The 23958-nt window shown below is 41.8% G+C and overlaps 1 protein-coding gene across 7 annotated transcripts in view; it reads right to left on the bottom strand.

Moving 5' to 3' along the window:
- tet3 (tet methylcytosine dioxygenase 3) overlaps positions 1–23958 on the bottom strand; it is a 52983-nt gene that overhangs the window by 17954 nt on the left and 11071 nt on the right. For 2 of the 7 annotated variants that reach the window (XM_053228810.1, XM_026931142.3), the window contains exon 3: positions 15882–15941. In XM_053228810.1, coding sequence (XP_053084785.1) covers positions 15882–15941 — 60 coding nt within the window. The other 5 variants (XM_053228813.1, XM_053228815.1, XM_053228811.1 and 2 more) reach the window with 5 other exon arrangements.

Below are 23958 nucleotides of genomic sequence, written 5' to 3'. Positions count from 1 at the left end.
AGTTTTATCTGACACACATGTTTGTGTAACATAGAGAGCCCTTTAAATACAACGTGCTGAAGATGAGCTCTGAGATAGAGCCATATCATTGCTCTCTATACACATACACCTATACGCGTGTGCGCAAATGCACACCAGATGCCCAGAGAGGATGACAGCACAAAGCAGAAAGGAGACCGGCATGGAGGGGGGAGTGCAGGGGGGATGCCTGAGAGCAGACAGCTGGACACATATCCACACAGATATACACACACATGCAAACACAAATACATAACCCCTAGGCTGGTGCCATCACAACACCAATACAAAGCCAATTTCAGAAAAGACAACTGAATAAAAAAGACAGAAGTGTACTTACATTGCGTGTGTGTGTGTATGTGTCCTGATAGAGCAGACGCAGAGACAATGGACGGTGGAGTGGACAGAAAAGCGCATGGAGCGTAGCTGGTAGTGAATCTTTTCTTCCTTTCTCGTTCTCCCGTTTCCCTCTCCGTCTCAGTGCGGCATACACACGCACACGCAAGTGTAGACACGCACACACACGCACACACCCGTACGCACACCTCCCCCACACCCGCTTGTTCTCTCAATCTGTCTTCCTCCAGCCGCCACTGCTGCTGCAATCGCTCTCTCTCTCCTTTTCCGTCTCACATTATGTCTCTCTGCTCCTCTCGTCCCTTTCTCTATATTCCCTTTTTCTCGTTCACGGTCTGCTTAGTCTTAAACCCCTCCTCTCTCTTTATCTCTCTCTCTCTCTCTGTGTGTTACTCAATCGCTCTGCTTTCTCTCCCTCTCTCTTCTCCCTCGCTCTGTCTCCCTCCTGTTTCTCCTCCCCCTCCTCTTTTCAGCTTGCGCAGTGCGAGAGAGGCCATTATCTGACTCACACTGGGCACGTACTATGGAATGGAGGAGAGCGCCGTGAACGGGGGGATGAACGCTAACAGCAGCCGCAGTGGATAGAAAGAGAGAGAATAAGATGCAGAGATGAACACAGCACCATTTTTTACATCAATTTAGGCTTTCTTTCCCTGAAAGAGGACAGGAAACCAAAAGAACGAGCTGTGCTTTTGATATTTGAAGTTTGTTTTGCAGCTGATTTGCCTGAATCTCGAACTGCTCAACAACATGGAGGCTGCAGCTGTTCAATCGTCACGCAGGCTCTCTCCAAGCCCAGGCAGCTGTCATCTGCTAAAAATAATACAGAATAACGCTTAACACAATCGAGTGGCTCGAACCTTTCCCTTCATTTCACAATACATATTGATGCATATTTTTATATTCTCTTGCCCTGTATAGAGTGGCTTTCGGCGGTCGCTCTTCAATAATATGCTTTGCTCTCAAACACTCCACTCATTGCTTATTCCTTATCGTATCTTCTTATCATGTCTGTTTTTTGCCTCCAGTCTAGTTTCACTAGTATAAGCCTAATAATTGTATGGGCACTGTAGAGAAGACATTTAAAGGTTGTTGTCAAAGCAGGAGGAGATGACCAAAGCTTTCGTATGCCATTGTACATATTCAGTTTGGGAAATCGTGGATGAAGACATCTGTGAATGGCCCAAAGCACAAGATACACAGGATACACGGGGGCAGAGCGAGGCAATGACCAAACTGGAACCACAAGACAACGTGAGACAGGTCTGGAACCAGAAGCAAAAAAGAAAAAAAAGAATGGGAGGAAGAACAGAAAAATTAAAGAATAACAATCACACTCATTCACAAAATAGACTGTTCACATTTGTTGCCGAGTTGTGTTTCCTCCAACATGAAACGAAGGAGGGAAAAGAACCAAAAGATGACACAGGGATGCAGGACTACATAGAAGAGAAGAGTCCAGAGAAGAGAAGTAAACAGTGTGAGAAACATGGGAAGCATGCCTTGTCGCTTCAAATTACAATGATCTGCCTATCCTGCCTCAGAATCTTCTGCCAGTTCCTACTTTCCCAGTCAGAGTAAAATCTTCCCCTCTCTCGTTTCTCCACTCCGCTAACTACCTGCCCATAGCTGCTCAGCTGTTTCCTCCTTCATTGGCTCTTTCATCTCTTTCACATTTGCTCTCTCCTTCCACTGCTAGCTGAGTCTCAGAGTCTCTATAAACCGATGGCTCCAGAGAAGAACAGCTCACAAGTTAGCGCACGGCAATCGCAGATGATAGCAAATTGCTTGAACTGGATTACACCCAAACAACGTCTCGCTATTCCCTTCTCTTTCCTAAACAACCTCTCGCTATTTTCATCATTTTCCTGGTGCACTCGCTTTTTTGCTTCTCCACAGTTCTGAATCAGACGGATGGAGAGTCTCCGTCTTGCTCTTTCACTCTCCAGCCCCGTCACTCCAATCAGCACAGTCGACACTCGCATGCATACAGCAGAAGCAATGCAACTCAAAACATGCACACACTCGCACACATGGGCGGAAGCCAAAGAGCAGAGGTAAAACTGCTCAGTCACTGGCAGTGGGTAAGTGCGTGAGGAGTGAGAGCACGAGAAAAGAGAGAGAGTGAGCATGACATCACTGTTACATCATCAGAATTCCTCCACCACTCCCCCCAAAGTGGGTACAAGTGGGGTAGACGGATGTGTCGTACCACACAACATGAAGGTCTCTATCCCGCCTCATACACATACACACGAGAACATTTATTCACCCACTCACCAGTCTGATTACTTGATCCTTTAATCTCCCCAAGTAACACAGCACTTCTTTTATAGTGCATAGTGAATTCTTTCTGCAGCTAGGTAGCAGGATGCTCACAAACAAAAGGAAAGAATATTCACACGAGATTTCAAACAAGAGATTTTATCATGCAAAATATGATGATTAAAGAAACCTTAAAATACCAAGAACTGCATTGACATTCATTGCCATTCATTAAGTGGGTCTTTGGAGATACATTTAATATTGAGTGCCACAAAGGCCACAAAAGGTAATGGATGTAAGGAAGGGAAGTGTGGAGAAGCCGATTGCAACGTTTGTCTTTCTGAAGCTTGTGGCCAGAAAGTATACAAAGGATAATGTGTGGCGACCGGCACTTCTTACAACGATCCAATGCTCTAACCTAAACCTCCCATATTATGAGTCTGTACTCACAATCCTTCAATCAAATGTTCTAACCAAACACAATCCAACAGTTTAGTGGAACACAACCCAGTAGTTCTAAACCAATACTGTAACAGAATACAACTCAGTATTTTAACCCAGTACACCAACACGATACATTCACCAAATACAATGTAATATTCCAACTGAATACTCTAAGTGAGTATTTTAACAAACCTCCTCAGTCCTAGCCAAACCAAATACACCAAACCCAAATCTTTAATCAAATTTTAAACTGATTTTTCTACCAAATGTTTTAAACCAGTACAGCAACCTAGAGCACCAGTGCTCCATTTTAAAATGTCAGGCAAAATGTACATTTAAGGCATTTGGCAGATGCCCTTATCCAAAACCACTTGCATTAATCTCACATTTATACAACTGAGCAGTTAGGGGTTAAGGGCCTTGGTCAAGGGCCCAGCAGTGGCAGCTTGGCAGTGCTGGGTTTTGAACTCACAAACTTCCAATCAGTAGGCCAACATCTTAAATACTGAGCTACAACTGCCCAGTGGCACCAGCTCAGGTTCTAATAATATAACACAATTCTCCCACCTAATATTGTAATATTGCTGACAAAACTACAATCAAAGAAAATCACACAGTATGCATCCACGATACAGCTACACATAGCCATAGTCTCACACCTATTATTTGGTAATAGCACAAGATGTCAGGCCCTGTGGCTGTAAAATAACCAAACCCAAAACATTTTAACAAGATAAGCATTACACATGGGACAAAACTGCACAAGTGGTAAGTCCACCGTTGGGAAAAGACCCTAAGCCCCACTGGTTCTATGTGTTGCCCTTGGCTAAGGTTATCTTACATTATGACTAGTCATGCTCTGAAAAGAACAGGAGCTCTCTGTTCTGTCACAATGTTAGAACCAACTAAATGCTAAATGCTTTGTCTGATTTCTGCCTCAGTTGTATATTCCTTTGGACAAAATCATGTCAAAATATGAAATACTTCATTTCAAAGATCAGACATTTTCACCAGACAAAGGTATGTGTAAGTAATAAAAGCCACATAAAGAAGCTTGGGTAGATGGCATTTTCCATCAAGCACACTGTCAACAGCTAACCAGTCAACTGAAAGCATGGAGTAGACGCATTGAAGTATGACTCTCCTGGCTTGCTGAGCCTGTCAAACAAGACAAGAGAAACCTACAGTAATATCAGTGCAGATGGTCTAATACCAGTGGAAATTGTAAAAGGTAATAGGAGAAGACATGGAATTTTAAAAAAGATTAAGTAGATTATCATTGTTAAAAGGCTGGGTACTGTAGAATTCCATGTTAATATGTCAGCTGTTTTGGATTTTTAGAAAGTTCACTGAAATCTACCTGAACAACTGGAAATGCAAGACAATGTAAAACAAAAACATTGCCCTAAAGTCTATGGAACAAAATGTCTCCTGTGTCAACAGAACACAGAAAGTCCTGTCACTTCCTCCAAAAATGAAAAAAAAAAAAACCCTAGAAGTGACATTTGCATTTCCTCTAAACAAGTAGCAGTAGCAGTAGATAGATTTGAAGAACTCACTGCTAAACAGTACATAGGTGTTTGCCTAATTACAATAAATTATAAGTATGCGTGGATGAAATTAAACCAAGTGTCAACACACTGGCAAATAGTCTGAATGTCTAAAGCTTTTATTTAAGGCACAATTTTGGAGTGATTCCGTAATTGATAGTTATTACACTACCATTTAAGACTGTGTAGATACTAAATAGTTCTTAAATGCTTTAACCTTGGCTGTAATTTTTAATACCCACTGAAAAAAAATGTCTAAAATTATACTATATTATATGGGTAGGAGCTTTCAAACAGAAACAGGAAAAATGGATCATCCCAACTGGCTAATCCTGTTTCTCATCACAACTGGTATCCAGTAAAATGTGATTAAACAACAAATGCATTAATTTAAAAAAAAAAAACTTTTATTATCGTCAGTATATATATAGTTTGTTAGCCCTTCTATTTCCCTATAGAAACATCATATTCTAATTTCAGAGCCTAGGTTATTGGTGTTAGCGAATGTTTTTTTTTTTTTTTTAATTATTTGATTATAAAATCATAAAATTGCTAGTGTGACCCAGGCAGAATTTGAGTTTGACACCCCCGATACAGAGGAAAATCACAGCATTGGACCCGAAGGATGACAGCTATGGGTCTGTGGGCATTGCTTGCTGTTTTTAATGTCAAATAGTGCAAAATTTCACCCTCTTGCTAGGTTAGTTTTTACATAGAGTGAGACTAGAACAGGAAATTAATGTGTGACATATAGTGTTGACAAAAGTTATGTGAGAGGGACTAGAGACATCAACCCTCTGACTGGTGATGGCAAATTTTGCCTACGGATTACCTAGTTTTATTCTGGTGATCTACATGTAGACATTAAAAAAAGTTACCAATTATTATGTGCCAACATGTCCAATCAACATGACATCTTGATCCAAGATGACGGCGCGGCAGTAGCACGCAGCAGCCACTCCGGATACAAAATGGTGCTATTTTTGTCTTGCTATATTTTGGCAAGAGGGCAGGGGTTCGTGCTAGGCTAAAAACAAACCCTAGCCAGCCGGCTCTCCCGTTCATCCTGCTCTCCAATGTCTGCTCCCTGGACAATAAATTGGATTACATCCGACTCCAGCAAACTACGCGGCGTGAGTTTAGAGACTGCTGCGTCTTTGTTTTCATGGAGACGTGGCTCAGCGGCAGAGTTCCGGACGCCGCCATTCAGCTAGACGGGCTAGCCTCGTTTCGTGCCGACAGAAACACAGCTCTGTGCGGTAAGGCCCGCAGCGGTGGCTTGTGTGTTTACATCAACACGGAATGGTGCAAGAACTCGGTGCTAGTTTCTAGTTACTGCTCATCGCTGATGGAGTTTGTGACTGTTAGATGCAGACCATTTTATTTACCACGGGAATTCACCACTGTCCTCATAATCGGTGTATACATTTCCCCCAGTGCTAATGCTAAAGACGTGCTCTGTGAACTGTATGGGGCTATTAGTGAACTGCAGAATTCAAACCCTGATGGACTGTTTATTGTTGCCGGAGATTTCAACCATGCTGATCTCAAGTCAGTGCTCCCTAAATTCCATCAGCATGTGGACTTTGCAACGAGAGGGAAGAACACGCTGGACCTTGTTTACACAAACATCCCCAGCACGTACCGTGCGGAGCCCCGCCCCCACCTCGGCTACTCAGACCACATTTCTGTTATGTTAATCCCAGCATACAGACCGCTAGTCAGACGCTCCAAACCGGTTCTGAAGCAGGTGAAAACCTGGCCAGCAGGAGCCATCTCTGCTCTTCAGGACTGTTTTGAACACACTGACTGGCACATGTTCAGGGAAGCGGCAATTGACAGTGACTTCACCAACTGGAAGGAATACGCGACATCAGTGACCAGCTATATCAACAAGTGCATTGATGACGTCACTGTCTCCAAGATCATCACCACATGCTCCAACCAGAAGCCGTGGATGACTGCAGAGGTGCGCGCGCTACTGAGGACCCGAGACTCCGCCTTCAGAGCAGGCGACAAGGCGGCCCTAAGAACAGCGAGGGCCAAACTGTCCCAGGCCATCAGAGAGGCAAAGCGCACACACGCTCAGAGGATCCACAGCCACTTCAAGGCCAGCAGAGACACGCGGCGCATGTGGCAGGGCATCCAGGCCATCACCAACTACAGGACAACATCACCTGCCTGTGACAGTGATGCCTCCCTCCCAAATGCGCTGAACAACTTCTACACTCAGTTCGAGGCACAGAATGGCGTGACGGCGAGGAAAACCACCCCTCCTCCCAATGACCGGGTGCTGTGTCTAACCACAGCCGATGTGAGGAAGACTCTACACAGAGTCAACCAGCGGAAGACTGCTGGACCAGACAACATTCTTGGCAGGGTGCTCAGAGGATGTGCAGACCAGCTGGCAGATGTTTTCAAGGACATCTTCAACACCTCCCTGAGCAGCACCATTGTTCCCACGTGCTTCAAGGCTACCACCATCGTCCCCGTGCCAAAGAAGTCTCCAGTGTCCTGCCTCAACGACTACCATCCCGTTGCACTTACACCCATCATCATGAAGTGCTTCGAGAGGCTTGTCATGAGGCACATCAAGACCCTGCTGCCCCCCTCACTGGACCCCCTGCAATTCGCTTACCACCCCAACCGCTCAACAGATGACACCATCACCACCACCCTCCATCTGGCCCTCACCCACCTGGACAATAAAGACACATATGTTCAAATGCTGTTCATAGACTTCAGTTCAGCATTCAACACAATCATTCCTAAGCACCTGATTGGAAAGCTGAACCTGCTGGGCCTGAACACCTCCCTCTGTAACTGGATCCTGGACTTCCTGACTGGGAGACCTCAGTCAGTCCGGATCAGGAACAGCATCTCTGACACCACCACACTGAGCACTGGGGCCCCACAGGGCTGTGTGCTTAGTCCATTGCTGTTCACTTTGCTGACTCACGACTGTGTAGCAATGCACAGCTCGAATCACATCATCAAGTTCGCCGATGACACGACCGTGGTGGGTCTCATCAGCAAGAATGACGAGTCAGCATACAGAGAGGAGGTGCAGCGGCTAACGGACTGGTGCAGAGCCAACAACCTGTGTCTGAACATGGACAAAACTAAAGAGATGGTTGTTGACTTCAGAAGAGCACAGAGTGACCACTCTCCGCTGAACATTGGCGGCTCCTCCGTGGAGATCGTCAAGAGCACCAAGTTTCTTGGTGTTCACCTGGCGGAGAACCTCACCTGGTCACTCAACATCTCAATTTCTGCAAAGGCTGAGGAAAGCACATCTCCCACCCCCCATCCTCACCATGTTCTACAGAGGGACTATCGAGAGCATCCTGAGCAGCTGCATCACCGCCTGGTTTGGGAATTGCACCGTCTTAGATCACAAGACCCTGTAGCAGATAGTGAGGACAGCTGAGAAGATCATCGGGGTCTCTCTTCCCTCCATCACGGACGTTTACACCTCACGCTGCATTCCTCAAAGCCACCAGCATTGTGGATGACCCCACACACCCATCTCACACACTCTTTATCCTCCTGCAGTCTGGTAAATGGTACCGAAGCATTCGGGCCCTCACGACCAGACTGTGCAATAGTTTTTTCCCCCAAGCCATCAGACTCCTAAACACTCAGAAACTGGACTGAAGGAACACACACATACATATATACACACACACAACTGAGCATCCTCCATCCTCTCTGCAATTTGTTTGCAAGCTTTTGCACTTTTATGCTGCTACAATACTCATTATATTATACCGTACATAGGCTGTTACTCTTATATTTACACTTATGTTTACACTGTTTCAGCTACTTGTACTCTTGTACTATTTGCACTATTGTCACTAGGTTCACTTTACACAGAACTGTGTACTGGTTGGCGCTGCACTGGGACTTACTATGCCCATTGTCTGTCCCAGCAGTCATTGTACTGTCTTGCACTGTCTTGTGCTGTCTGCACATGTTTGCACTTGTGCACTTTATGTATAAATTATGTAGTCCCTTGTAGTTCTGTGTTGTTCTGTGTCATCTTATGTAGAACCTTGATCCTGGAGAAACGTTGTTTTGTTTCACTATGTACTTGTATATGGCTGAAATGACAGTAAACTCCACTTGAACTTGAACTTAAATATTAAATTAATTAGAAAGTAATCAGGGATTTATGTGTCCTGGGGCTTTAGGAAATCCAATGAATTCAGCTTTCGCTATATTCCTAAGTTAAAATGTGATTGTAAATTCTATATACTGTTTTATATCTAGAATTCTCTATATATAATTCACTCTATATATATATTATATAAACTGTATATAAAACTACATACAGTTCAAGAGGTTTAGACAAAACATCTCCAAAAATACTGACATGTATAAAATAAAACAATAAACTGGTAAAAACAGTGCCTACCACTTGAGGACTAATTATAAGCTAGAAAAAGCATTTAGTTTAGGGTCTTACTAAGGAAAAAAAAAAAGAAGTATCCACACATCACAACATTTAAGGGCTAACTTTTTTTCATGAGAGACCCTGCTTTGTACTGATTTAACAATTGTTCAATACTATATATGGAAATGTTGTGTATGTTCTCATACACACTTCCTTTGTTTATCATGGAGACCTAGATGAAGATCAGTTCAAATTTTTTGGAGTGATCTGTGACCATTTTTGGAGTATCTAAAGCCAGATCATTCCCATTCTTTTTGCCTGCTTCTTTCTCCCACACCAGCACAATCATGATTAGTCATATAAAGGTATTTATACTCATATCATATAAACATGTCTGACCCACATCAGCCTTTCATCAGCTTTTCTAGGTACAGTACAGGTGTGAGTGAGATCTAAAAGTGACTGACCTTGAGTAGTAGCATTGTAAGTCGTCCAGTCAGATCTCTGAAGCACGTTGTTGAATGATAGCTTAAAGACGATCTGTCTTTCTCTTTCAGTTAAACAGTCATGCCTGAGTCATCAACCTCACTCCACACACACACACACATACTGACACAGCAAATACTGACATCCACCTCCAGGCAAACCTACACCCATATAAACACAAAGTCTCTCACACACAAACTGTATGCCACACGGATCATTTATTAGTTAGCAGATTAGTTAGCCCAGATTATTATTCCATGACAGAAAGCTTCTGTGAGTCACCAGCAGATTTTCAGGTTTCATTAACTCGCCATACGCACCATAAGTGTCAGCTAACTAATAAACTTATTTGACATGTTACATATGGATGTAGCGTTTGGGACTGGTTCCACTGCATTTGATTCAGTAAAGTAGAACATACAAGTATGTAGGTTCTGCCAATATTTCACAAACTTTCCACAACTTTCCACAAATGTTAATTAGCCAAAACATGTTTACCATCGTATGTTTGCTTCTTTAGTTTAGCACTGGAGCTACGAAGCTGACGTAATGGAGGTTCAACTCAAAATATATAAATTTCACAATCATTCGTGTCTTCAGTAATGCCACTAGGGTTTGTCAGAAAACCCTAAAAAAGTGTAGATGTCCAAGCACTGAATACAATCGTTAGCGCAGTTTGTTTTTGGATCTACTGTTCCTGTTTTTTTTTTTTCTTTGTTACCATTACATGAGGACAAATCAATTTGAGAGAAACCTCAAAAGTATTTCAGAATTTCAGGAGCAGAATGGTGTATAGGTGGCATGGTGGTGCAGTGGGTAGCATTGAAGCCTCATAGCTCCAGGGTCCCAAGTTTAATCCTGGCCTCAGGTTACTGTCTGTATGGAGTATCCCATGTTCGTGTGGTGTTTCTCCTGACTCCCAAAACACATGGAGATAGGTGCATTTGTTATGTTGAATAGCCTCATTTGTGAATGTGGGAATGGATGGCACCCTGCGATGGACTGGCATCCTATCTGAGGTGAACCTGACCTGGATAAAGTGGTTACTGGAGATGAATGAAAGACTGTTCCATCTAATATCCCAAAGGGTACTTCAGTTGTTCCTCAGGGGGAACTCTTAAAGGTTATATGTACAACCATACAACAGATCTGAAAAGTTCCCAAGTAAGACTTTTTAAGAAATGTAGGACTCTTACCTATCCAAAGCACCCCTGAGGAAGTAAATTAAGAGGAGATATTTTCTCAAGGATAACAGATTTTTGGCACATGCCTATTGACAAAACTAAACAAAACAATAAATAAATAAAGTAATTGCGAAACATTATAGCAGGTGATTATAGCTGGGCCTCGTTAACAGTTAAATCCAACCATACGCATGCAAAGGCACATGGCCACAGAAGGACACAATGATTAGTGTCAGTGAGGTCATTAGAATAGGGTCGTTAGTCGTGAATGAATGTTTTCTTTTTACACCACCCATGTACTAATGTAAACTTCACCCTCTTTCAATCTTCTCTCATTCTTTGTCTCACCTCTTTGTTTGTTTATCTTTTCTCTCCTTCACTCTCTCCATTTTATTCACTTTGTCTTGCTCTTTCTTTTGTTCTTTGTACTTTATCATGCCATCTTTCCATCATTTTTGTTTCTACCATCGTATTGATGCACCATATTTTTGACCTGATGCATTTGTCTGTGTGTGTTGCCTTTTTGCCTAGTCTGACACTCGGCACGTGTAAGTCGGCACGCAACGCTCAGCCTCCTCCCCCCCCCCCACACACACACGCACATATATTACTACCACTCATAGGGAGAAAGAGAAAAAGATGGGGGAAGGGTGGAGCCATTCTCATCTCTCACTAAGGCAGCAGGACAGAAGGAGGGGGGAACCTGCAAAGAATAAAAGACTAAAGAGAGTGCTCTTTGTACAAAGAGCAAAAAAACAGGCGAAATTTGAGGAGAGGGGACACACGAGGGGGAATGGAGAGAATAAACCAGTGCAAGAACAACCTCAATGAACAATAGTGCTGGGAGAGAAATGAGAAGAGCGCATGGAAAGAATCAAACACACAGAAGAATTGGTCGATGTTACTGATGTGCCTTGTAAATGAAACAGGCTGTTGGGTGATTTAAATGTGAGGCCAAGAGGGAATTTGCAAAGCAAAACAGAAGGGTTAAAACACGAGATAGTGTGAGAGAAAAGGAAAGATACATTATGGCTTAAAGTCATTGCAGGAGACTATTGTAATATTCCTAAATAAAGAAAAGAGGAGGAGAAAGAGAGAGAGAGAGAATGATCTTGTTCCAGCTCTGAATGGTGGCGTGTTGCCAGGGTTTTCTTTCTTTCCTCCTCGCAGGAGTCAGGCTAAGATTAGCTCCCCATATGTTCGAGGCGGACGTAGCCGCATTTAAAGGGCCAGTAACTCTTTATGGATCCTGTTGCAGTGTGGACTGCAGTATTGCGTGTGCTGCTTGTACAGCGCTACATCACATCACATCACAACAACCCCAGTCATCCAATCACAATACATTTAGGCCCTGAACAAGATAATAAAAACACCATTTGATGATAATACAATTTATAACCTGAGGCAGTCACTAAAGCATGATCACTGGATCACCATACGCAATACTTATTCCTCTCAATGAACTCCAGTCATTGAGAATTTCTGCAGTTGCCTGCACTGTATGCAGAAGGTGGTGATAATACCCCACCTCTTCATGTGTCTGTGATAATCAGGGTGAAGTATTGCTATGCATCAAGTAGACCCAAAGATAAACATCTATCTCATGCAGACAAGGCCCGCTTTTCCAGCACAATGTAACTTATCTGCCCTGTTGTTACAAAAAACGATGCCACAATTCTGACCTGAACAGCATAGATGAGACAAACTACTCACAAACTGCTGAATGACAGTCACACACTACTGTACAAGTAGTAAAACAGGGAGTGTGTGGGCATACCAGAGAGACAGTGCAAGATAGAGACAGATAGATCAAGAAGTAGATAAGGAGTGAGCGGCCTACCCACAGTAACACAGGTAAATTTGAAAATGTTGGTTTTATGTTTTGGTCACACTAGCCTTTCCCAACACTTTACCGTCCACGATGAAATGCGAAAATGGCATGCTATGTATGCGCAATGGGTGTCTGACCCATTTTCTGTTGTTTAACAACATGAACAAAACTTGCTTTCTTATACAAAGCAGTCAAACTGGAAATTAAAATCCCTAATACAGAAAACAGCATCGCAACAAGGCATTGTACGCCATCTTGGAATTGTGGGGATCACATGACAATCATACATAATTATTTTAGGAAAACGACCTTCTGGAGAGAGGGTGAGAGATTCCAAAAAAAGGGTGGTTTCTCTGGTGGTACTCAGCACTGTTTTAGTGTAGAGTATGCCTGGGAGATCTGTGTCTACAACAAAAAACGAAGATGATAAAAAATGTCTGTCAAAAATATTCTGACATTGACAGTGGGACACACTAGGACACAGTGAGCAAGACTGCTTTTGCAGGCACCAAGGTGTGTGTACACAGATGCATACGACATTTACACACAGTGAGAACAGGAAGCAGGGGGCCCTAAAATCGTAGAAAAAAATGCCGCTTCTAAGAATTCCAAGAGTAGTGAGACAGAGTGACAGTAGAAAAAACAAATGTGCATCAGATATCACCGCTGGTAGACACTGGTATAAATCCATGTCCACATTCCATCAGTTAAAGCTATGGAGAGAGAATGATTAATCAGGCAGGCAGCCTCAGAAATGAACTTTACTCTCACTGGTTGTCCTTAATATGATTTAATACTGTATGTATTACATAATGCCAGAGAATAACCTCAAACTGAGCTTACGTGTGCTTTCTCAATGAATAGCTGAACTTCGACTTAAAAGCCGAACAATAAGACCCCGAAACGGTGCCTGGACCTTCAACAGCCTTTTAAATATGAAGAACCACAACTTCCTGTTCGTTCCTTTACCTTTAAACAATCTTTCACACACACGCTCAAAATTTCCCCTACTTTCTACACACGCGCATACTCTGCTGTCACATGACCACAGCCTCGAAAGGCGGTCTTGTGCTATAATTGTAGCCATGATGTCATGCAGCACTCACTGTTGCCACAGAAACTAGGTCAGTGTTAACCCTTTCCCATAATGCCACGGGGATTCCGCACCACGCAAAGGAGAGAAAAAAAACATTACAAAACACTTTCCACTGGCCCCTTTAATGTGGTACACAAGCTTTCGTTTTAATGAAATTACACTGTGTTTATTGTACACAATTCTCACACTTCGAATGGATCTTCGTGTTGATGTGAGCCAAAACACCTTGACGTTCTCGTAAACGCCAGGCAAGGGGGATTTTAATCTTGAATCGTGCCTTTTTGTTTATTTTTATGAACTGCTGACTGAATGGAACAAAAAACTGAACAATTCATGACTGAAAGCTGACAGTGCTGAGCATTAATGCTACCTCCAGCCCTCATGCTTTTCAGTAACTCTGTTTATTCTTCCGATAAATATGTACTTGTTTTTCATCATGATGCGGGAAACTCAGATTCACAGCAAATGTACCTGTGCTTGAATTGGATCTGAAGTTGTTTCAGATCAAAGCGTCTACCATCAAATGAGTTAATGTAAATAAATAAATAAATAAATAAATAAATAGAATCAGGAAACTGAAATTACTTCAGTTCTCTGGTTCAAGGAGCAACATAATGACCTTCAGTCATCTGTAGGGTGTAAAACTCACAGATTTCTCATAGAAGACAAAGGCAAAACATTCCATTCACTGTAACAGAAATATACCCATAGGAAAATATACATATACACTATATGGCCCTTCTATTCCCTTTATGGATGTAATCTCTTTCTTGGACTTTTTGGATTAATCCAAAAATACCATTAGCTCTACAGCCAAAACCAAAAACTTAAACAATACCTAGTTCTTTGTATTCAAGTCTCTTTGATCCTGAATGTATAAATAAGGGCTTTCTAAAGGCATGTGTGTTTAGAGGGTACACCTTGCAAAGCCTATAAACAAAAGACTCAAACAGTTCTTGTATCTGCAGGATTGAAATATGTTGTGATAGTGCCTTATCAAGTTCTCAGCCTTTTTAAAATTATATTTAGGTACTTTTTCAATAATTTCAAATTGATGAGAGAGCATATGGCTTAATCATAAGCCGCAAACATGAGTTTCCCATTATTAGGAAACTAGAGGCTTGTGTACATATGCATGTTGATTGGGTGTCACAAAACCACTGAGCTCTAGTTTAAATGTTATCTATTCACTCGTATAAGCCATTACTATAAGAGAACCCATACACAAACATTCAGAGGTCAGCTACAAGGTTGGAGGAGGGAAACTATCCAACATTAAACATTAACAAGGTCAGTTAGCCTGGAAGCCAACTCAGATTCAAACCCAGTGATCTTCAGTTACAGTCACGAAAATGATTTGTTGAGGAGTCACACGTTCTGTCAGATGACTGCACTTCGGCAAAAATACTTTTAGCTAAGGTTATAACCACTGAAATAGTGCTGAGTCCTGAGAGATGGAGAATAACTTTGATAATATCTGTAATATCCATAATATACATAAATTGCCCAATGCTGTTGCCTCTGGACAAAAAGAGACAGCAGTGCGACGGAAAGCGTAACACAGAATGTTAAGCGGGACAACGCCGTCTGAGCTGTCAAGGCCTGGAATAGCCATGCTACAGGTTACTTCAGTTCATAAACAATCTACCACGTGCTTAGCACTGCGCATGCGCATGCATCTGTACTCCCGTTACCTCAAATGACTGAGAAACTTTGGTGACCCCGCCTTCCTCTCTCAATTTGTGTGAGGGAGAGAGAGAGATATAAAAGGAAAGAAAGGGAGAGAGAAAAATTGAGAGAGGAATAGTGAGGCCTTCTGCTATTCTCTCTTGGCCAGGGTACGCTCACGCCTCTCTTTCGCTCTTCCTCTTTCCCTCGCTCACTCTGTCCTCCAATAAGCACCAAGCGCGGGGCTCTTTAAACCAGGGCCTGCTAGAGCCCAATCAAAACAGCACCAGCGCTCACTCCGACACCATGCCAACTGAGCGGGCATTCAGCTTCGGTACTCCGCGGAGCACTGTGGAGATTATTCAGCTTTCGTTTTTCTTTGACGTGAAGCCCACAAAAGCTGAGACGATGCAGCACCTGCAATTCACAGGTGTCTGTCTACAGCTGTTTGTCAGCAAAGCAAGTCACGCAGATTAAATCACACTTGAAACATGTCAACACTCACAAGGACACTGAAACTCACTGTGGCCTTGAAAATACCATGAAATGATAATGAGACACAGAAGTACAGGCATGTCACACTCACCTCTGTGGCCAGGTTGGGGGGTAAGGTGTGTGCTCTTATACCTTCGTCAGAATGGTCCACCTTCCAATCCAGTCAGTGAGGAAGAAGAGAGAAAGAAAGAGGGAGAGATTAACATTCAATAAGATGCAGTGATAACTCTAACAGATAAATAGAAATGTAGCTCTTGCAGTGCAGTCTCAATAAAGCTCCCTTTTTAAGATTTGGAAAAAAAAAAACAACACAAAAAACGTGAATCATCATTTGACCTCCATAGAAGCACAGCTGCCACACTGTGACTCAGAAAGAGCCTTCTGATAATTATGTAAGCTACCCACTCAGCTTTCATCTCATTTTGATCAATGCACATGAATCTTACTCATTGTTTTTTTGGTTTATATATTTTTTTAACACATATACATATATGAATGCTTAATGGATATAGGTGTATATAATATAATAGAAACTAACAGTATGTATATTAATAATAATTAATAATTTGATTTACATCCAGCATTATGATGAACAATAGTTTTTAACCCCCAACACACACCATCTGGTTATTCTCCTGTTCAGTCTTTGCTCTGCCACCCCCACCCAACCCCACCACATACACACATACAACTGGGCAGTGTCTCAAATCTGACAAATATTTACCCTCTCAGTCCTGCTGCTGCTTTCTTCTCACCACCAGCTAGTCGTATCCCCATCAAAAGCCTCTCAGCTATCTCTCTCTGTGTCTTTCTGCTCCTCTCTCGCTCTTTCCCCTTCTTATTTATCCTCTCTTACTCTCTTTTTCCTGTCCATTCAGGAAGCCATCTTGTGCTTTTTTAATTTTTGATCCAGTTCGTGTGTTCACTCGTTCCTTCTTTCTCCTTCCCTCGTTCTTTCTCTCTCTTTCTCTCTCTCTCTCTCTCACTTCCTCCCCTTTTCGGGTCGAGCACATACACACGGGAGGGTTTTATTTAAAGCCCATGTGATCACTATCGGCACTGCACTCCACACGTACACACGCACACACAGAGACACAGTAATACACACATACAACCCCGTCCCTTTCTCTCTCTCTCTCTCTCTCTCTCTCTCGCTCTCTATTTTCCCTTTCCTTCTGTCTCTCTTTCGCTAACTGATGTGAATGCCGCCGCCCCCCCTCCCCCCCTCCACCTACACACACGCACGCACACACAAGCTCACTCATACGCTCCTACACGCATGCACACTTGATTACGTCATGTATAAAAGAGTCGAGCCACCAATCGGAGCCCAGTGTCGACTCTGCTGCTAGGGTGAACCACAGACATGGAGGAGGGGAAGAGAGTGAGAGACATAAAGAGAGAATGAGGAAGAGAATAAGAGAGAGAAGGAAGGATGGACAAGAAAAAGGGGGTTGGGTGAACAGAAAGGAGAAGGGGGGCACGTGCTCTGCACAATGTGTGTGTGTGTGTGTGTGTGTGTACACATAGTGTGCGGCTGTGCCTACGCTGGGGGATGGGACTCTCTCTCTCAGGCTGTCAATTATCTCCTCCGGCTTGCCTGTCCTAAACAATGCCTCTGGTATGTGCTATCACCAGCGACCATCTGTGTCTCGGCGGTTTGCAACAGCCGGACTGGACTGCGCTGAGCTCTGGTGCGCATGCACACACGCGCACACACACACACACACACACACACAGACACACACAAACAGTTGGCCTGGAATGCAGGATAACCACAGAAAGCCGGTGACAGTGAAACACACAGCGCAATGCAGCTGACATACCTCATTACACCAAAGCGGTGGACAAACACAGACCTAAAATGATTGTGATTATATTTTGTGTTACCTTTACTGCTTATAATAACCACACATGCTGATTTGAAGATAAATAACACAGCTGAGTCATTCCCATTTGGAAATACAAGTCAGCTGACTTCACTTGTTCATTATTTTGTTAATCATCTACTAAAACAGCTCGTCACGTGACCAAAGGGCTGCATGTTTGGGTCTAAATCCAGGGCAAGGTTTACTCAGCCTCGAGTAATAAACAGAGCAATTATATAACTCAGAGCACAGACATCATTTTAAAAACAAAGGGTCATTGGGTACAAGTTCCAAGCGACAGTCTTCCAGATCCTGAGTCTCACACACAAACTAACGCAAACAGCGAACCGAACCTCTAAATCCAAGGATGGAACGACTTATCGTTTCTACACAGCAGAGAAGCAACAGAACAGTGTGCAGAAAAACGCAACAGACCAACAGACCCGCTCATCCGCTAAATGTTAAATTAGAGCACGCTTCAGTCATGACCACAGCAAAGCAGAAGAGAAAACAAGAGAAGCAACAGAGGAGATAAAAGTCACGAAGACACAGGAAGAAGAAAAAGAAAGAGAGATACAGAGAGAGAGAGAGAGAGAGAGAGGTTGAAGATGGCGCAGTATGAGCTCTATGAGTAGGCAGCCTTGGAGAGAGGAAAAAAAGAGCGGTTTGGTGACGCAGCAGTTGTTACGCAGCGTGGGAACTCCAGAAACGTCATACGAGTCAGCGTGTGTGTGTGTGTGTCTGTGTGTGTGTCTGTGTATGTGTGTGTGCGCACGTGGTTGAGCTTGCAGGAACCACGAGGTGTTGGGAGGTTTGCGCTGTCGAGCACTGAAACTATTCTCTTGCTCTCGCTTTGTACGATGCTAGAAAATAAACCCGACATGCAACGTTAATGTTAACGCGTGCTTGTGTGTGTTCTGGTGAAAAACTGAACTCTGTGCTCTGAAGTTTCCCTCAAACCGGGGATCCTCTTGCCAAAAAGTGGACGGACAGACTGAATGCACTGACAAAAGCTGGCAAAGACGTAGAAAAGCTTAAAACAGAAGAGACACTGAATTAAAATGATTGGAGTGTTGAAGAAGCCGTAACCTTACTGACCAGTAACAGGCATCTTACACAGTTCTTAACGTCTGTAACAACACATTAAAAAGCCAGAAACAAAAGCATGGCTAAAACAGGACTTTGAGTCGTCAAACAAAAATAATGACCAGGGAAAATGAAGAATTATTGATATAAAAAAAAATATAAAGAGATGTGAATAACAAGTCTTATTACAGAAAGACTGTTCATATGAAAGAGATGGACAATTAAAAAGACAAATGTCTTAAAAGGAAATAGACACAGAAATTAAAAGGAAAAGACTCTTCATACGACGGGAAAGATGGGAAATTTAAAAGGACAAGAGTCATACAAACGACAAGAAGGTTAAAAAGGACAGGGGTCTTCATACAAAAGACAAGAAATTTAGAAGGACAGTTGAAAAGACACTTTATTATAAAGGAATACACCGTCAGCAGGACAGGGGTCTGCATAAGAAGAGGAAACAAAACAGAAGCGCTAAACAAATAAATTAAAAGCTCTATACAAATAAATTGAATTGAAAAAAATTTAAAATTTAAAAACTAAAAGGACCAACATCTTTATAAGAAACCTACAGAAATTATTCTTCATACAAAAATAAAGAGGCACAATGTTAGGAAAGTTCAATTTAAAAAAGCAGAAAAAAAGACCCAAATGTAGAGGAAAGGAGTCTTGATATGAAAGGGATATAGAACGTAAAATGACAGGTTGTCTTAAAACAGCTTTAATTTTGGGCCCATGGAAGTGTAATTTGCTGGTATGACGTGGATGCGTCTCTAATTTGGTTGGTAATGACAGTTTTTCCCCGTGTGAAAGCACATGTGCTGATGCAGGATATGAAAATCGCCTGTGCTATTTTCATGACATGGAGTGTAGCCTTAAAAAACTCTGACCCATTTCTTACAACTCACTAACAAAATATGACAGACTGAATTATTTTATGTGTAGCAGTGTTCTATACACTGTCATCTTTTTTTGTATTTTATTTTAAAAATGATCTAAAAAAAAGTGTTCTGGTTGTATGGCTTGTAGCTGCAGAGCAAACTGTTCTGATGCTGTACGGTAATGACACTTGAGCCTCATTCTCCATCATTTTGTCAGGTCAGTTTGCCCATTTTATTGTTTTCGCCTTTAGATCTGTTTTAGTCTGATATCAGTGATTTGTAGATTTCTGTATTTTGAACTGGTGGCCTTTGAAATAAAAACCTTTACACTTGTAACACAACTTTACACTGAAGTCATAAAACCCATAATCTAATCGTATACCATTATAAACACGACACTGTGCTGCACAGCACACACTCGGTTCTTAAAGAAAATGAGAGAAGCTGATTTGATTCTTATTGTTTTCGTAGTAACTCCACCCCTTTTTACAATTGCTCCGTTCTGCTTCTAGGTCACTTCCTGCGTGAAAATTCGAAAATACAGAATCATAGCGCCACGATCATACGCCTTATATGTGCGCTTAAGACACCTGGTCTTTTCTGACAGGCTCAAACAAGCAAATCAGCAAACCTCCATCAGGCAGTCTGAATACAGTAATCTCACACACACACACACACACACACACACACACACTCAGTCAACACACTGTTTCACACGATCCCTACAGAGGGATCATTAAGGCTGCATCGCTAAAGAGTTGTGAGAACTTGCACCTGCATGTGTGTGTGTGTGTGTGTGTGTGTGTGTGTGAGTGAGTGCGAGTGATTGAGCATTGCTCTAATAACAGCAGAATTAACGATCCTAATTAACCCTCTCCGCCTCCCACTATTCCAACAATGGCCTGACTAAAGCCTCCAAATCCACACACACCTATTCAGAGTCTCTCTCTCTCACTCACACACACACACACACACACACTCCCAACTCCCATGTCTCTGTACCTCACTCTCCCACACAGACAAAACAGATGTCCCACACACAGTCATGCATATTCACTGTCTCACTGCCCCCGAACACACACAACTATAGATAGTCTAAGTTGTTTATTAGATTAATACCTTTTGTACAACTGCTAAAATATACAGCTGCGCCATATGAAGCAAAAATTGGAAATAGCACTTGACCAGTGAACAGCGCAGTATGGTCCTAGCGCCAAATACAGAACTTTCCGCTCACTTATCATGTTTCTGTGTGCATATCTGTGAAAGTAACACAACTTTCTCTGGAGATATTTGCAGTGGGGAATAGTGAATGACTCAACACTGGCATTCAAAACTGACATTCTTTGTCACAAACCTCAACATGGAGCCAGTACTTTAATCTTGGAGATACTAGAAAGAATGTTGAGTTCAAACTTTATCAGATTATGTTACAATGATCAAAAACACAAACCATTATTCTAGCCAGAGATATGATCAGGAAAACTGTGCTTGGCCAATCAATCTTCTCCACTATTTCTAGCTCCGGTTCACTATTCATGCTTCCTGGCAAGAAGAAGAACCAAATTCAAGGCAAGACACATGCTTATATTATGGCTCTGACAGCAAATGAAATAATGAAACAACTTAGGAGCCATATAGCACTGGTGGAAAGGCATTAAAAGTTTATTTTAAAAAAAAATTTAATGATGCCCACGGAAGTGGATTTTTGTGTTCGCATTATAAAACAAATCAGTTTTGGTCAACTTAAGATGTGTGAGATTAGCTTGACATTAGCACTGTAATGCTGTGTTGCCCTGAGGCTTCTTAACATAAGGGATGTGTGTAAAGCTGGTTTTAAAATAAATCAAGCACTGTTCTATATTATAGTTCTAAACAGTAAAAGAAAAATGATCATATCCATTATAATTAGAACAAGAAGGTTCCACGTACGTAGTGCTCAGCCCCTAAAAAGGTTCTCCTTAACCCTTTATTGTCATGAAGAACCCGAGTTCTGGCCACACAAATGACTTTCATGTATGGACTAAACTCAGTTTAATAAAACACTATTTCTTTAAAATTTAAAATCAAACTTATTCTGTAAAACAGCTATTGAGAGCATCACACTCGCGGTGTGTGTAATCGATGCCCCGAGTGACGCACAGTAACTGGTTTTAGCATCATTAGCATTATTGAGTGCACAGCATGAGTGCAGTATGCTTTTGCTGAGCCCTGGTTGGTGAGTTCAGGGATATAATGAGATGTGGTTGCTAGGCGACAGGGAGTCAGGCAGCAGGGGATTGCAGGGGTCAGGGGAAGGGGACAATGAAATATGGCCTTTCTGACCACCGCACTCGCCACTAATGAGCAACGCTGTTAGCTGAAAAGAACACTACAACTGATCTAAGATCAGACACTGAGGTCTCATGTAAAACTAATTCCTTTAACATTAAAGTTAAAGTCGAAACTGAGTTGTAAAATGATGTGAAATACTGCAAAACATTGCAAAATTATGATGGAAGATTATTAACAAAGACTAAACGTGTCTTTTTTGTGTCTGAAGGCTGTATATTTTAGAATATTTGTAATATTCATAAATATTAGATGATATCATTCCAGTCTTAAGTCTCTGTTGCCTCATAAAGGTGATTACAGGAAATCTGTTACACATTAAAGAAGACATAAAGGTCTAAAGAGCAAAACTGTTATTCAGATTAAAACTCCACTGTATCAGATGCTTGATTAAACATTTAAAAAAAAAAGTCTCAATAAATGCACATAAATACAAATGAATAATTATTGTGTTATTAATAATAACAAATTAAATATTTTGCAGTTTTGGGTCAAAGACAAAAAGACACACTTCATCCTTCAACATTATTACACTACAGATATTCATTTCTGCATTTTTACTGTGACTTTTATGTTTGTTTTAAACATTTAAGAATTGAAATGTAAAGCATTATTCTGAATGACCTCTACACTTTACAACTTTAGTTTTCAATTCATGTCCTTTTTTTCTTGAAAAACCCTTTATATAAAGACGGAGAAGTAAGACCCGAAATAAGGTACAACATTTATTCATGAGAATGATTTTCTTTAAAATTTACTGCCTTAGGACACGGCAGATACGAAGATGTGTGTGTGTGTGTGTGTGTGTGTGTGTGTGTGTGTGTGTGTAGGTGTTGCCCTTTCAGGTCAATGGAGAGAGGAGGTGTGAGTGGGGGAAGGGCAGAGCTTCATATCTTCATCTCACACACACAAACACACACAAACACACATACAAATATTTAAATAGTGTGTGATATTTGAGATATTGAGAGTCTATAGTCATATTTCCATAACGGTTCGACACAAGAGTGGTCTGTATACCTCTTTTTAGAGGATCTAGATGACATAATACTAGTTTAAAACTTACATATGATGTAAATTTGGATCATTGTTGTACTTTTTGTACATTTGTACCTCAATATATACAGTAACTTTTTTTCTGGCAGTGCATAAAGTCTGACAATAGATTGGGAGGATGTGGAGGAGTCCAGCTTCTCTGTGACTGGGGGTCACACACACACAAACAGGAGACATGTGTAGAAGGATGGGTTCCTTCCTCCTCCACCCAACACCAACCCAGCTTTCCTGAACCCCATCAGTCCTGTTTGTATTTACACTCTTTCTGTCCTGTTTCTCTCTGAGTGTTTGCTTATCTCTCCCCCGCTTCATCCTCATTCTCTACATTCCACATGCTTTATTTAAACAAAAAAAAAAAAAGATACTGTACATTTCAACTAGAAGTGCATCTCAAGAACGAAAGAAAGAAAAGACATGGAAAAGACAATGGAACATGGAATGGAAATAAAGTAAATAAGAAGGAGAAAAAGACAGAAAAAAGAAAATTGAGATAGAAATAAAGAAAGAATACGAACAAAAGTGGGAGAAAGAAAGGGGGTCATGGAAAAAAGGAACAAAAGGAATGAAAAAAGAGAGAAAGCTTTGCTAGGACTGTAATCGCAGACAAATGTTGGTGTAAAACAATGAATAAATAACTGAGTAAATGAATGAATGGAGAAGTGAGAAGCTTCACATAAAGAGAAGAGACAAAGAGGAGAGCTCTTTGTGTCTCAGGTCGACTCCCATATGAGTCACGGGAGCGCCTCCAGAGGTCAAAGGTCAGGCAACAGTGCACACAGAGCAGGTGGGAGGAATTCGGCACTGCTGAGCACGGACCTTTAACGCTAAGCTGTTCAAGACGGAGCCAATTAGGTCTGAAGCTCAGCTCAGAAATAAATAACGAGGAAATACCTTCAAAAGAGCTAAAGTGACAACAGAAAGACAAAGAGTAATAAAAATGCAGGACTGA

This window comes from Pangasianodon hypophthalmus, chromosome 24 (genome assembly GCF_027358585.1).
Source record: "Pangasianodon hypophthalmus isolate fPanHyp1 chromosome 24, fPanHyp1.pri, whole genome shotgun sequence".
NCBI lineage: Eukaryota > Metazoa > Chordata > Actinopteri > Siluriformes > Pangasiidae > Pangasianodon > Pangasianodon hypophthalmus.
Note: the sequence above shows the minus strand (reverse complement) of the source record. Positions and strands in the feature narration are given on the sequence as shown.